Source organism: Lingula anatina, chromosome 9 (assembly GCF_051362555.1).
Source record: "Lingula anatina isolate TDL-2025a chromosome 9, LinAna3.0, whole genome shotgun sequence".
NCBI lineage: Eukaryota > Metazoa > Brachiopoda > Lingulata > Lingulida > Lingulidae > Lingula > Lingula anatina.
The window spans coordinates 8,002,979-8,019,475 of NC_141775.1; the positions used below are offsets into that span (position 1 = coordinate 8,002,979).

Here is a 16,497-nt window from a genome sequence, read left to right on the forward strand (position 1 = left end):
CTTTTAAGGGATCTAAAAGGTTTTTAAAGAGTTTTTACCCATGTGCTGTATCTTATTTTAACAACAAAAATGGAAATTTATAATTCATAACCCGAATAGCAGTCCAATTTCCATTTTATATGAATTTTATATGTATATATAATAATGGCTGAATAAACTGTTATCTTATCTTATCTCTTATCTTATTTCTTTTATTTTTGATGTGATCTTATCTAAATGTACCTTTTTCATTTAATACAAGTAACTCAATATTTCAATTCTACTTATTATATCTACCTTTTAGATTGTGAACAAGAGGAAGCAGAGAAATGTTAAATAAATATGGGCTATAAATATGGTTAAAAATATTTTCAGACATTTTGTATTTTCTAATCCTTTCTTTCCAATTCCTTCAATTCTGGTTGATATCGAAGGTCAGCATTGTTCAGCGTAAGAGCTAATTTCCTATGTGACCATATAATTACATGTGTATTTAATCAACGTAAGTAAAATTGTAACTAATCTGTAAATTGTAAGAGAAAAACAAGTGATTACTACAAAATCAACACTTTAAAAAATGGACTAACTTTGAACGTCCGAACGGATTCAATAAACATTGGAAAGAATGGGAAAATGGTCGTTTACCCCAGGAAAATCCGTTTCATGTCTCTTTTCAGCCGAAACAACAAATTGTTATCGCTTTCATATAACATTCTGCATTAAATAACGTGCAGCCTCGGTGCTGCCATCTAGTGATACGGGCATCTTCCAACAGCATTAAAAAGTGCCGTTAACGAAAGGACAACGTTATTTGCGTTTTGGAGCAAGAGACCTTAAACGACTCTAGAACACCAGGACGAAAAGCAAATACAGTAATGAAGCCCCTCATTGCGGTAAGTGATCACGCAGTTTCAAGAATATAGATAGTAGGCCTAACTTTAGTCCGAGAGTAGTACATTACTTCTTCATAGGATAAGCATTACAACTTCATGATAGAAGGCGACTTCGTTGGTTAAAAAATAAGGACCCTCAGACGTGTAAGGTCGGAAAGTCTGGAATCTGAATGAAATGAAACGGTCAGCTGCCCAGACAGATGTCGGGGAGAAAGAAGTGCTGGGGATTGATAAACCTGTCATTATGAATGTGAATGCGACCTTGAAAAAGAGATGGGCAGCACACAGCGCTGAAACAGATACAGCCTAGTGCTTGAATGTAGGTTAAGGAATCCAATTAAAAACCGATTGTTGTGTTCAAGAACGAGATGACAGGAATTGTACGTGATATGCATAAAATATAAATCACCCACCCCGAGGGCAGGCGCCAGGTTCAGCCTATGGTGTCGAGGCAATCCCGTTCCCATTCCAATTCTATCTCGATATTATTTCAAATCGTTTCAGTTACTTTTAAAAAAGAAGTTGGTTGCTAAATGCGCTACAGTGGCAAATTGCGTTATCACGTACAGTTTTTCTTTGGATGCAAAATGCGGCTTTGTAGCTATCTTGTGGAATGACTCTCCAGACTGTACTTGTGGTTAGTTAATTTACACTCCCATCTTTCACATTAAAAGTTTTAATAAAACCATGTAACAGCTAGGGTATCAATTAAAAGTGCTCGCTTGAGGTGGAAGCATGAAAGGAATAAGGAATCATGAGCAATATACTTGAGACACAAGGATACTTTGCAGCTTAACTTTTTCAATTTATCAGTTTATTCTGTACAAATATCATCCTACAAGCCTGTTGATCTCGCAGATCAACCACGTAAATTACTCTGCTAAATAACAAATGCCCCCCCCCCCCCCCCCCCCCCCCCCCCCCAACGCCTTATTAGCAGGTTTCCAAATGCAGGGTATAATCTTTTTGGGAAAAAAGAGAGCCAGCCAGAACAGAGCCCCTCGGACACCAAGAGACAGACGTAAATGATTACACTCTGGCGTGCCTTGCCTTATGCAAAAATTAGTCTTTCCAGACGCGACTTGATCAAGACGATTGTAGTACACAATTATATACCTTCACTGCTTCTTTTTCAACACCATCATTTCTTTCTTTATTTTTTATTCTTTATTCTTTATTTTTTATTCTTTATTTTCTATTTATTCGTATTTGAGAGAACAGTTTCATTAGCTCTGTATGTATCAATTCATATTATTGTTTTTCTTTTTATCAAGAGTTTGTAAAATATGTGGGTATTACCTCCAATATTTCTGTGACTGTCAGTCACCATCATCAGGGAGTAAATGACCAGGAGACTAGAATGACTAGAAACATTGGAGGTAATACCCACATATTTTACAAGCTCTTGGTAAAAAAAAAATTGAATTATTCGTATTTGTTTATGTATCCATCTTATAATCCAAAAACCTAGGCGTAATTAATGTTTTCATAGCCTGGTTTACGTGACCTAGTAGTTTAACATATCAAGCGGATCCGGGAAGGAGGGGTTCAGGGGGTCTGGATCCCCCTTTTATCGACGCTGACCATGACCTCCTGTAAATGTTCCGGTTTTTCAGAAATCCTGGATCCTCACCTGCATAGGACTGAGTATTTTAAAATTGCTCAAAACATACATCCAATAGCACTAAAGTTGCTTCAGAAATCATATTCAGTCATACAAGTTTGTTTATATCACTAAAACGTACAGTTTACCTATTTTGGGTAATATTTTCAGTACAAAGAGATTCACTCTCCTCACCATTATCCCATGAAGGCACAGGCAATATCTTATGAATAGATGATGTCGCATTTTATCCTATGAAGTCGATTTGACAGTAAAATCAGGGTATTTATCCCATGAAGTGGTAATATACCATGAAGTATCTTAACATACCATACATCCAAGGAAAAAGTTACATATACAATTGAAAGCTGTATATCATTATTGTCACAAAGAGAACCCGGTCCAGTTTTGTGTATTGGAAATCCATGTTCTAATATTCAGCTAGTTCAGTGGTACCTGTATATTTCAAATTTTAACACATGATTGTGGTATGAGAGGAGGTTGACCTAAGCAGAATGTTAAGGTTGGAATCCCACTTTTCGTTGAAATCAAATACCTTATTCTTATAAGCAATAAGAACTAGAAGACGGTGCTCCGTTAGAGGACGGGGTGATCACTTTGGGATGTTTTCACCAGTCCCAAAAACTTACGTGTGTGTACATGTGTGTGTGTGTGTGTGTGTGTGTGTGTGTGCTTGGACAGAGGTTAGGAAATTGTCCAACTGGGATTCTTGCCAAAACAAGCTTAGCAGACACTACCATTTCAACTTTTTTCAACTGTCCGATTAAATTTTGATACGTCGACATTTTCGAGTTTGAAATTAATATGTTTTTAAAAGACTTTTCTTTTTGGGGAAAAATATCACAAACAGGGTGAATCATGACAAAATGGGTCAGTGTTTCGCGTGCCTGCCTCTATAAGGTCACATCAGTGAACGATTTGAAAACGTGTAATCTGACATCCTGTTTTGGTCGCTACATAACCCGCATAGCGCCCTGATATTATATGTAACATTGTACATAATGTGTTTTAGACATGGTGTATGTTTTTTACAAACATTCAAACATTCTCCCTTTTTTCACCTAATTTCATGGAAGCGAGTGATCGTTTTTGTCACGGCGTAGTCCACAGTGATGGAGTGCCAAACGTTTCCCTAGGTCGCGAGATTTATATTGCATTCACGCTGTGGCAGTGCTAATAACTTCCCGTTGACATAATGTGCATTTTTATGGGTTTTTTACATTGTAAAGACAAGCCCCTCGGTACCAAATACAGCGTGATTAACACTGCATTCTTTGTCATTCAGTATTGACCTCGCTTAGTCACCAAGTGAGGTTTTTGGACTCTTTGAACTCATTGAACTCTTTCGAACTCATCGACCCCATGCACATAAGCACCATCGGTCTAAGTGAATTGACCCAACTGTGTGGGGAATCTCGTAAAGTGCCATCAGCTTAACTGAATGACACGCCTCTTCTTGATGACCCCCCCCCCCCATTATTCATTATTTTTAATTAACTGTTTGCAGGTTTTGTTCTTGGTGATACTCTGTGGATCCTACCAAGAAGTCTCAAAACAGCCTGGGCGTAAGTGAACGTTGTGAGTAAATACCAGTAATATATGATGTTTGAGTCCCTTATTACAGGGGCGGATGCAAAGCTATTTACTGACAGTCTTCCAAATTATATTTGTTGATTCATCCTCCAATTTTGGCCGTCTTCCAACAGAAAAAATTAGATACCCGTCAATGTAAACTTGAAAATCTGACTGTCTTCCGGAAAACCCAGAAGAATGTCTAAATTCGCTCCTGTATTATATACAATGAAGCGTTATGAATACTAGAAAATGCACTCAGATAGCGCAGACCTGCGGCAAGGTCCCTTTACTGGTAGATTGTGGTAGTTGAGAGCACATCCTTTGCACAAGCTCAAGGCTTTTGGCTTTGAAAAATTCTTGAATCAAAATGGTAAACCGGAACACGAATCACCACTACAATCTAACCACTTTTTAATTGGTTCATTTCTGACCTATCGTCAAAATGTCATTAAAATCCATCCACTTTTGGTAGAGTTATCTCAGGAATCTTTATAGAAAGACAAAACACAATTTCTCCCCCAACCTCCTTGGAGGAGGTGAAAGGTGTCTTCCTTGTGTTGAAACACCTTGACTTCATCCAGAAAGAATCTTTCTTTCTCGTAAACAAAATTGTTCAAACTGATGTTGTGCGCATTTCGTGATAAATACATATACATAGAATAGTAGATGACATGGTCCATGACATCCAAGTGGTGTAAAAAAGAAACATTGAACAGCTTGGGATATACACTCTTGCCCAAAATGGTTGGTACACGGAAAGTTGGGGATACATATCGCCCTGTTTCTTTCATTATTATTGATATTATCAAATTAATACTGTTTATATTGTTAAATGTGTGAAGCTGGAGGATTGGTGAAGTCAAGGAGAAACAAACAATGCAAATGTGAAAAAAGCATTAATTTATTTAGTTTTTTTTTCTCATGCCCCCCAAAAGAGTACTTTTTTTACATAACAATACCAAGGGAAAAATTAAACATAAATTTACACTGTGATTGACAATTAATATGAAATTAGGAAAAATTGTCAAGAAACATCTTCAGAGTTCATTTTTAATCTAAGTAGCGGGTATGCCCACCCCGAGCTTAGATGATGGCCTCCAAATGGCGTGGCATACAGTGAACTAGAGTTACAGCGCTTTGGAGAGGAATTCTGGTCCATTCATCTTGAAGGGCATCTCGCAGTTCATCTAGATTTGTAGGGGGAGGGTTTCTCCTTTGAATAGCACGACCAAGTTTGTCCCACATGTGCTCAATTGGGTTTGCATCTGGGCTTCTTGCTGGCTGTGGCATCAGCTGGATGTTGTTTTGTCGGATATAGACTGCAATTAAGCGGGCTGTGTGGAGAGTTGGGTTGTCATGTTGCAATCTAAAATTGTCTCTGTATATCCCTCTTGCAAACGGCTCCAGGTATTGCTGGAGAATGTCTCTGTATCTGGCAGCGTTAAGGTTTTCATCCAAAAGAGGCAATGGGCAAATACCGTTGCTGCAAATGGCACCCCAAACATGTACAGAACCACCTCCTCCAGCTATTGTTTCCTGAATATTTTCAGTTAATAGCCTCTCCCCAGGGAGCCTACGCACTCTCATAGCTGGAGGAGGTGGTTCTGTACATGTTTGGGGTGCCATTTGCAGCAACGGTATTTGCCCATTGCTTACTCTGGACGAAAACCTTAACGCTGCCAGATACAGAGACATTCTCCAGCAGAACCTGGAGCCGTTCGGAAGAGGGATATACAGAGACAATTTTAGATTGCAACATGACAACCCAACTCTCCACACAGCCCGCTTAATTGCAGACTATATCCGACAAAACAACATTCAGCTGATGCCACAGCCAGCAAGAAGCCCAGATGCAAACCCAATTGAGCACATGTGGGATGAACTTGGTCGTGCTATTCAGAGGAGAAACCCTCCCCCTGCAAATCTAGTTAAACTGCGAGATGCCCTTTAAGATGAATAGACCAGAATTCCTTTCCAAAAAGCTGTAACTCTAGTTCACAGTATGCCTCGCCGTCTGGCGGCCATTATCCAAGCTCGGGGTGGGCATACCCGCTATTTAGATTAATAATGAACTCTGAAGATGTTTCTTAACAATTTCCCCTAATTTCATATTAATTGTCAATCACAGTATAAATTTATGTTTAATTTTTCCCTTGGTACTGTTATGTAAAAAAAGTACTCTTTTGGGGGGCATGAGAAAAAATAACCTAAATAAATTAACGCTTTTTTCACATTTGCATTGGTTGTTTCTCCTTGACTTAACCTATCCTCCAGCTCCACATATTTAACAATATAAACAGTATTATTTTGGTAATATCAATAAAAATGAAAGAAACAGGGTGATATGCATCCCAAAATTTCCGTGTACCAACCATTTTGGGCAAGAGTGTATATCTTAAACCGTTTATAGTATATTATGTAATTCTGTTCTTTTTTGGAAAAGACTTTTGAGGATGACTGTAAAATTCCTCGTCAAATATTGCTTCCTAGTATTAAAAAAATTGCATGATTGCATAGCCTACCCTGTATAAGGCAAAATATACCGTGTTAAAAACATCGTTCATCTTAACAGCGATGACACCTCCATTTATACATATTCGCTTATAACTTCAGTATGTTGCCCTCCGCCCAAAATAACTGACGGCTGCCTCCGTTCTTGCAATCCTGATTCCGGATTTCACAGAAAGAGAGCTGTATCTTATTGCGGCTACACTGGGTTATGCTGCTTCACTGGCTGTGGATACATATGTAAGACGGGTGTCCCTTGCGAAGAGAAGGTTACTTCCCAGGGTGATAAATTGGACCGGAACTGACGTCACGTCTGGACATTTTAATAGGAAGTGACGACATAATTGTTAACGTGGAAAGGAAATAATGTTTATTTTGTCTTAGTAAGATGGAAGGTATTCAATATTCTAACATATAAACAGAAATAAGCTTTAAATTGGATCATGAGAGCAAAAGATGACAGTACAATTTGAACTCAATTGTGTCAACTTGTCTCTTAAAATGTCTTATGTCTTCAAATTTAAAACAGAATGGAAATATTTTGATGAAACTAAGTGAAATAAAATTGATCAAATGCAAAGATCAAAATTAAATGTGTGCAATAAGAAAGGCTTTATTGTGATGTCTCGTTCTTTGTATTAATGCTCTTCTTGCCACCGAACATCAACAACTAAAACCATTATTTATAACTTTGTAATTATTTGTTAAAATTGCAATTATATTGGTCTGCCTTTTTTTGTGTGGTTAGATTTTTGTCCAGCGACAGCGGCCACCATTTCAACAGATTTTTGTTTCAAAATTTTGTAGAATAATTATTAATCTACAAGGAACTTTACTGACTTTCATTAGGATCATGTTTTTGTCTATATGTTAAAATTCCGAAGGTTAATTTTAAGTGTTAAAACCTGGGAAGCCCCAGTTACAAGTTCCTTTTAAAATATCTATATTTGTTTTATTTTTGATGTGATCTCATCAAATTGCGTGAAGTACATGACTTCTAAAAAACTACAAAGTTTCATCCAAAAATCATGCTTTTTGCCTATATTACAAAAGAAAAAAAAAGTTTTGAAGTTAAGTTTTGAAATCCTATTGAGAAATTTTTTTAAATCTTTTTTTTTTTTCATATTAATCTAATTACACCAAACTGCATTTAAGTGATACTGATACTAGGTCATGATCCTTCACTTACTAAGTTTGAATCAGATACAACAGCACGAACCCCTCCATATTTACCTTTCAACCTTCGCAGTTCACGTGTGTTACATGAAACCAAGAAACATTCTGCAACAATTTTAATTTGGCCCAATACCAATCCTAATAACAGTCAAATGGTAATTCTTACCTGCACGAATTAGCATGACATTAATTATAACCTAAGTCACGATCTTGGGTAATGCTCAGTTAATCCAAAAAAGTACCTTAATGTGAAAGAAAATATATAGTACACCTCATATCAGATGGGCTGTGGGTGGACCGCCGGAGATTTGAAGAAGCTGGAAATTAAGGGCTTGATTACGCATTCTTGAGAACAGCAACATCGTCAACCGATAACGCACTACTTCACCCCTGTAACTGTGTCATATTCTGCAATAAATGAATAAAATACGAGCACTCGTTGGGGGGGATTAATCTATGTTGAATGGTTATTTATTTATTTCGTCCTTAGAGCCAGGAAATTGCCCCTTCCAGAAGTGCCAGCTGATGATAGGCACACTGTTCAGTTGTTACGTCAGGCGAGGATATTAGAAATGCAAAAGTGTTTATATATTTATGTATTTATTAATTTGACTTCATGTTTAAACGAATTAAAAATGTTACAGCGTTTGCTTTGACTGACACTTACATTAAAAATACCACGCCTGTAGCTAGTAATTTCAAAATGGGCTATTTTTCTAAAAATATAGTGAACCTTTACACCCTATAATTAAGCTAAATGTCGCAAAACTTTTTTCTGTCACCCTTTGTTCGTGTACCCGTTCCCCCTCCCATCTGGCCTGAATATGAAATAACATTTTACGGAACATGTCATAACTTTTAGTATCTGAAGCAGTCTTTTATAAAGAATGATGAATGGAAACGAACCTTTCTCATGGAGAGAGAGAGAGAGAGCGAGCGAGAGACTCAAATGATTACTCTCACTGTCACAAACGCGCGCGCGCCAAAAACACACATTGTCGCACAGACCAGATTCTGTATATAAAAATATATATGATTCAGTGCGACCATAAACTCAAAAACACTCTCCCTTCAACTCATCAAAAAGGATCACCACCTGGCCATTACCACGACTGAATAGCCCTTCACTGAGGAACGGCTGTTACATACCCATGCCACGGTGGAGCCAAAATGTATAAAAGGGGGCGACTTTGTTAGGTAATCTACAGACGTCCTCTGGAAGACAAAACCGGTAAGTTTGGGGTTTTAAGCTTTTCCTTAAACCATTTTTATTAAAATCATATTCAATATAATCTTTTAATTTCTTTAACCAATAGGTTAATTTTTTTCTTTAGATTTGTTACAAGTCTTTTTATATGTTTTAAATTTCGGACATAGCAAAATAAAGTCAAGGGTGAAACTTTTCTATATCAACTTTGAAAAGCATACGATTTTTTGTTGACGTTGACTAGGCGATACGTTGACTTAGTAAACGGTTGCAAATGTCTCATGTGAAATCTATTTTGAAATTTTATATTTTTTGTTTCAACATCAGCCGTCCAGGATGAAGCTCCAAGTTCTTGTTGCTGTTATTGTAGCGGTAGCACTTGCCGAGGCGAGAGGTTAGCTTTATCATTTCATAAGAGATGTAAAAATAAAGGAAAAAAATAACAAAGAATATTTTTAAAACATAACAGAAAGTAAGATAGAAAGATACAATGGATTAGGTTGAACTATCGTATCATCTAAATATTGAATCTGTTAAAACCTATTGGTTGCTTCCAAATGTAGAATTCATTTTTGGTTTAATTTATTAAATTCAGTTCAGTTCCAATTTCAAATTACTCACGTACATGTACTGTTCACAAATACATGCAGAACTGATTACAAAACCAAATTACAATTAAACTCCAGTAACAGTGGTCAAATATTTATAGGTTTACCATAATTTTGAACTTTATATATAGTAACGTAGTGAGATTTTCATTCCATCGTTTTCTCCGTATACATTAATAGTTTTGGGGCTGCAAAAAGACCAAGGGTTAGCTTGCAAAGATTGGTGACAAACTTTGAAATAAACTTGCACCCCAATAAATGCTCTTTATAATCAAAATGATATCAGTAGTCAGCAATGTGTCCACTTAATTGCTTGTGTATTTTAGCACCAATAAGGTATGCTCAGCGCGGTACCAGGGTTGCTGGCGATGGAAGAAGCTACTTGGTCAAAGTGAAGGACAATGCTGACCGTAAGTGGCGCTTTTCACTTGCCAAATAATCACATGGTCCACTTTGGCTAATTTTGTACCTCATCAGTACGAGGTGCGGAATCACCCGAGTTTGCGAGACATCACTAGGCATATGTGTTCTTTGGTTTTAGTTTCACTTACTTTGAATATCAACTTTTATTCATGTGCTAGTACATGCATATGTACAAAGGCGTACTATAAAAATTTAATTTAAAAATGCAAGTTGTGAGTACACTTGAATTTAACCACCGCCCCTATTTGTGTTAGCTTGTTGCTAGTAAAAAAATTTTGTTGAATAAATATCGCATAAGCGATGTCTCCAAAAATATCGACCATCTCGATTATTTATTTATTTATTTATTTATTTATTTATTTATTTATTTTCAGCTGACCGTGTGATCATGCGGGGGAGAGGTCAGATGCACCGCCTGATGAACTTCGGTATGGAACAAATGGACGCCGAAGTGGGCACCCAGAAGATTAAGATCGGCAAGACCAAGTTCTTCACTGTGAAGGGAAACCCAAAGTAAATGATCGTGTTCAATAAAACATTGTATTAATATAATACATATTCATTTAATTGATCTCTACAATCTAACAATGGTCACAAAGCAAACGCCATTGTATTACGTTTCGTCCATTTGCATATCATATTTAAAAAATAAGAATTTATCAACAATGCTACAAGTTAAAGCATTCACACAAAAGGAATGTCTGAAATTGCACAATGTATGTCTCAAATACATATCGCGTTCTTTTTACAAAATGCAATGCCTTTTTAATAAGAGCTGAGTCCTGCAAAGACAGATATACATCTTTTTTGGTCAAAATCGCACAGTTACCTTTAAATTTTTGGTCTTCAGACTGTTGGAGTCGATGCAAGAGGACGATGACATAGAGTACATTGAGCAAGAGACCATGTTCTACAAGTCTCCTTGCAGCGACACTCAGGATATCAGTCACAGCGCTTTGTGGGTGAGCAAAACGCACCTCTCGAAATTTCTCCCCAAATCTCGCCCCTCTCAAGGAGGTTTTGTGGCACTTGCGTACTAAAGACGGAGTCTGGTGAAGTTCATTCGAATTCGTAACGGTTAAAGCAATAATAACTATTCGTTTCGGCCAAAAAATGAATTTTCCTGGAGTAAACAACAATTTTCCCATACTTACCAATGGTTAATGAATCCATTTTTACATTCAAAGTTAGTCCCTGGTTTTTTTCTAAAAAGTTTGGTTTTTTGTTAAAATCTCTTAAGAGATTTTAACAGAGTATAGACAACAATGGAGGTCACGTGGTCTAAAGACAAGTTCAAATATCAGAATAAAAGCTATAACTGCTGTTTTTGTGGTAAAACAGAATATATTACATTTCTATGAGTTGTTCACAAGGTTTTTATTGTGAAATATAGGTCTCATACGAAGAGTTATTATCCCTTTAAAATAGAAATCTGAAACTCAAATATAAGTTAAAAGATTGTCGTTTTCCCTACAGTTTGGGGTAGAATATACTGGCGATTTAGTAGAAGTTGTGAAAATTTTCGGGACTTTTTTAAATTTAGCAATATAAAGGTATAACTCGCACTGAATACAGGAATTCGTTACAGGGCCTTGATAGGATTGATGAACGTAATGGCGCAGATAGTGGCTCTTTCTCTCCCTCAGGTAAACATTCTTCTTTACTTATTTTTCTTTTAATTTATTTACAAGTATCGTAAAACATTTAATTTTAGTCCTTTCAACTTGATTGAATCGTATGATAATGTGCATAACCGATCTTTATTATTTTATTTCAGGTGATGGCGCTGGTGTCTATGCCTACATCTTGGACACGTAAGTTGATCAGCATTTATATTAAAAAAAAACTTAAGACTCAAGAAAAACACTTAAAGATGCATATGAAGCGAGAACTTATGTCCAATTATTTTTGATAAATCCAATCAAATGCCATAGTTTGAACTTTCTAACAGTATAACTTAAAGAACTACCACAGGGTTTCGTTACATGATTTCCTCGCGAATGATATTTGCGAATGATATTTGACTGTAAATGGCAAAATGTATTGAAAGCAATGAAATATACTATAATATTTGTATGCATGCATAATGCATGAGTACATATGTATGTATGTATGTGTGTATGTTTTCGCAGTGGTATCCACACCGGCCACAGTGACTTTGGAGGCAGAGCCATCAACGCCGGGGTAGGTGAAAGTACTTCATCATCATATCATTCTCTACGATTTGTACCCCAATTTCTCCTCTATTGACAACGTCTGTGACATGTTCTCATAGATCCACTCCCAAAATGAACTGTTTGATATTCCATAATTTTCCATAGTTAGGCCTATACCTCAGCGAGCATTCAGATTTAGATATCAATAACATTAATTACTGGCAGACTGCATGGGAGTAAACTAAATATGATTATTATTATCATAATCAATTTTTCTGTGTATGTATTCATTTATTTTATATTGCTTTATTTATTGCATATTTAAATGAAAGATGAAACATGTCTTAAATGAGGTGATTGTATAAGTATTTTCCTATAGTCCGCCTACAGCCATCCTTATGGATCCAGCGACGACGATGTTGACGGTCACGGAACGCACGTGGCAAGTATGTATCCGCTTGAGCATTTTCTATCTTTGGAAATCTGGTAAAACATGACCTTGTGCCCCTTTTCACAAAAAGTCATAAGTTCCTGGGCTACTATAAGTAGACAAAACGTATGCCTCAAAAACATACTTTAGACCTTTTGTGGAACATGAGGAGAATAGGCGCTAGTTTGAAATTAAGACCCAACATTTTGGTCTCCCTTAACACAAAACGAATCGGTCGGTAATTTAATGAAAAATTGTATTTCTTAAAAAATAAAAAAAAATAAAAAAAGAAGTAGAAGACAGGACTTAGAGATCTACAGTATTTCAGAACATTATTTACTTTTCTAAAATTATACCACAGTCAACGATACTCTTCTACCTGATAGACATTTACTCTACACATTATTGTATTCGCTTTGTTGTATGTGCATAATAATACAGATACCAATAATAAACAGGCAGTTAAAATGCATGCTTGCTCTGTTGTGAAATTTGCATAATAACACATATACCAATAATAAACAGGTACTTATAATGCATGCTTGCTCTGTTGTGAAATTTGCATTCGTCTCATTACCAGGCACTGTAGGCGGAACCACCATGGGAGTTGCCAAGAGGGCTACCTTAGTAGCAGTCAAGGTTCTTTCCGACGATGGATCCGGCTCTATTGCGTAAGTTTTTGTTTTGCATGCTGGGGATTATCGAGTGGAAACGTTTGTAGATCGGGCATTCCTTTTTCCATCGCAAAGACTATTAGGTATATAATATTTCTACCCGTCGACGTGTATTGAATTGGAAACCAAATGCATTACAATTTTTTCGAAACTGCAATACTACATTGTACAACTGCGCATACAAAACTGGAAATTGGCCATAAGAGGGCACACATTACTTTGATTTATTACCTCAAAATTAAAAAAAAGAACATTACCCTGATGTAATAAATCGATTGTCATGTCATTTCAGAAACATCGGTTTGGGTATTGAATATGCAGTGAATGACGCCAAGAGAAGAAACGCTAAGGCCGTCATCAAGTATGTTAAAGCTATACACACTTTCATGTTTTACTTTCAAATATCTATCTAGAAAATAAAGCCATAACATAATAAAAAGGAAAGCAAAGGTTGGTTACCAGCATTATTAACTACAGAATCTTATATGTTGACAACTTCTGTTTTGTTATGCTATATTTTGCTGACTAGAAGAAATGTGTTGCAGTTCCTAGGATATTTTTGGCATAAAAGGTGTAACGCTTATTATGTGCATTTCATATACATGTATCTTTCATATTGCAGCATGTCTTTGGGCGGTGGTGCAAGCACTGCTTTTGATGAAATGTGTAATGATGCTGTCAGAGAGGTTGGTAGACTACTATACATACTGTGTGATTTTTTCATGTCAAAATAAAGCGCGTATTTCAATACATGACTAAAGTGTGTCATGCGTTAAATGTGTTATCTGCATTAGTCATGAAATAACGTAAACAGAATCATGCTGGGGGTGAGACTTGGAAACAAAGGTAAATGAAAAATGAAAAACAAAGAGTTCTATTCTCGATTCAGTCCTGGTAATTGGTTCTGGCACAGCTTAAACATTTATTTATTTATTTATTTATTTATTTATTTATACAGGGCGTGACAATGGTTGTCGCAGCTGGCAACTCTGGTGCTGATGCATGCTCAGAATCTCCAGCCAGAGCCGCTGATGTGTAAGTATTGAAGTACTGTGTGATAAAGTTCTTTCCAAGAAATTCCAACATTCGCGTGTGCACGTGTGTCTCCAACTCTCTAGGTGATTTTAAATTATTTAAATATATTTCACCTCCAAGTAACTATTGTAAAGCAATATATGGTATAGTTATCACCGAATATCACTGACATATACATCTAGGTGGATCACTTTTATTACAGAATCAGCGTTGCAGCAAGTGACAGCAGGGACGACCTGGCGAGCTTCTCGAACCACGGTAGATGTGTGGACATCATTGCACCGGTACGTTATATCTCATTTATTCTCGCACAAACCCCTAAATTCTACCGTGAATTTCATTCCCGCTAAATGTATTCTTGTTTTTCTACACAGCCTGCCTGTGATTGCAGTGTCTTTTACATCTTTCATATATCACCTCGGAGACTTATTTATAAAGAGTGAGCAGTCCTGAAATTCACGATTTTTATCATTTATTATTTTAGGGAGTCGGCGTCCTTGGCGCACGCACCAAGACCAACTCTGGATCTGTAGCCTACAGCGGTAAGTAAGGGATACTTACTTTGGCTTAAGATAAATCATTTATTTGCCCAATTAAGTGGGAATAGGGGCGTATCTTACATAAAATTTTATGTGGGTGTTGTTTTGGAGCGACAACTACTTTATTCAAGTAGCCTGCTGCAGATCATCCATTAAATGAAAATCATTCCTTGGTTGTGTTTTAATTTTTGTAAATTTTTTTAATACTTTTCACCATTTTCAGACCCTTGAGTTGATAATGAGAAAGTCTTGGCAATTGAATACACGTTTAAATTTGATATATCATTCATATGAAATACATAGGCAATACATGTGTAAATGCACCTGCACAATACTATCTTAATGTATTATTTTTGGGCATTTAAGGAACATCCATGGCCGCCCCACACGTGGTACGTATTTTTCAGTTTGATAAAATAAGTGAGCTCTAGCATCGATACATTCACTTGATTTCGTGGCATTGCTATATCCGCACTAGTATCGATTAGAAGATTTATGCTTTGTGCAAAGTTCAACTGTTTTTAACATATATGTACATGTACATCCCAAAGAAACGAATTATACACAGTTATATCTCATTATAACGACCAAAAACTGGGCAGATACAAAATAGGTCCGATTCTCACTCGGTTTTATTTTAACAGTATTCCCCCACATTAGACACAGAAAATGCTTATTATATCCATTGCTACCAGCTCAAAACCGTTCAGAATTGGCCTATCTCTTAAGATGACAATATTGATCATGTTGGCTTTTTTTTATATTATACCAGGCCGGTGCCGTTGCGGTCTTCCTTGGTAACCAGCCTGGAAATCCCACTCCTGCTGAAGTGAGAGAGTGGCTTGAGACCAAGTAAGTACATGGATTCCACATAATTGATATATACTTTATTGGAAATATATTTATTGGAGTAATGGTTAATAAATTGTTGATTAACCCTAAAACAAGGGCAATAATGCCTATTCAGTTTGGTTTCACTTGGACGTTATTGGAACTAAAAGTCGTAATTTATTGAATAAATTTAAGCAGGGCTAATAATCATCATGAGCATATACTCACACGTGAGTGTGTTTTTTGTAACTTTGTTGATTGTATGTATCTATTTCCTTTCTATGCTGATTTATTTGTCATTATTATACAGTATTAAGGAATATTATTGACGTTTTCAGCGCCAGCGAGGGCAAAATCAATGTCCCAACTGCTAGCCGCCCGGGGGCCAGTTGCTGCCAGACCACCACCCGCAACTGCAACAACAAGTGCCCCACTGTAAACAAGCTTCTGTACGTTGGCTGTTAGACCCCATGGGAAGGCAATACCTTATGGAAAAGCAGAACTTAGGCATATATTCGGTTCACTTTTACTTGGTAATTCTAACACTGGCAAATTTCAAGATAATTCGAATTTAACAATGGGACTGTAAGCATGGCTTCACGTACGTCAGTCCGGACAATAAGTTTATTTCTCTTCTCGGTGAATTCAAGTTATTCTTCAGGAATAAATTGCATTGGACGTGATGTTACGCCTTTTTTTTATGGACGATTTTTAGGCACAATAAAAATGTAATTTTAAAGGTGGGGAAAAACTGTATAAAGAAGTATATTGAAACGGACTGACAACTTAAAGATGGAGTTCCATAACGGCAATATTGACCATGGTTGTGTCTTGCTGAA

At 36.6% G+C, this 16,497-nt stretch overlaps 1 protein-coding gene and 1 long non-coding RNA gene across 2 annotated transcripts; both read left to right on the forward strand.

Moving 5' to 3' along the window:
• Window positions 1–737: 737 nt before the first annotated feature.
• LOC147759859 (uncharacterized) lies at window positions 738–7,176 on the forward strand. Its single transcript, XR_015330977.1, has 3 exons — window positions 738–872; window positions 4,004–4,061; window positions 6,685–7,176. It is a non-coding gene; the product is annotated as an uncharacterized LOC147759859 (long non-coding RNA).
• Window positions 7,177–8,838: 1,662 nt separating this feature from the next.
• On the forward strand, window positions 8,839–16,341 carry LOC106151027 (uncharacterized). The gene is made up of 18 exons (XM_013524088.2): window positions 8,839–8,986; window positions 9,290–9,356; window positions 9,897–9,980; window positions 10,368–10,506; window positions 10,844–10,955; window positions 11,582–11,639; window positions 11,771–11,807; window positions 12,126–12,177; window positions 12,529–12,595; window positions 13,160–13,250; window positions 13,546–13,614; window positions 13,876–13,939; window positions 14,212–14,288; window positions 14,491–14,572; window positions 14,773–14,830; window positions 15,194–15,219; window positions 15,600–15,679; window positions 15,997–16,341. The coding sequence occupies exons 2-18, from the start codon at window positions 9,299–9,301 to the stop codon at window positions 16,121–16,123; spliced, it is 1,281 nt and encodes a 426-aa protein (XP_013379542.2). The 5' UTR covers window positions 8,839–8,986; window positions 9,290–9,298; the 3' UTR covers window positions 16,124–16,341.
• The last annotated feature ends 156 nt before the right edge of the window (window positions 16,342–16,497 follow it).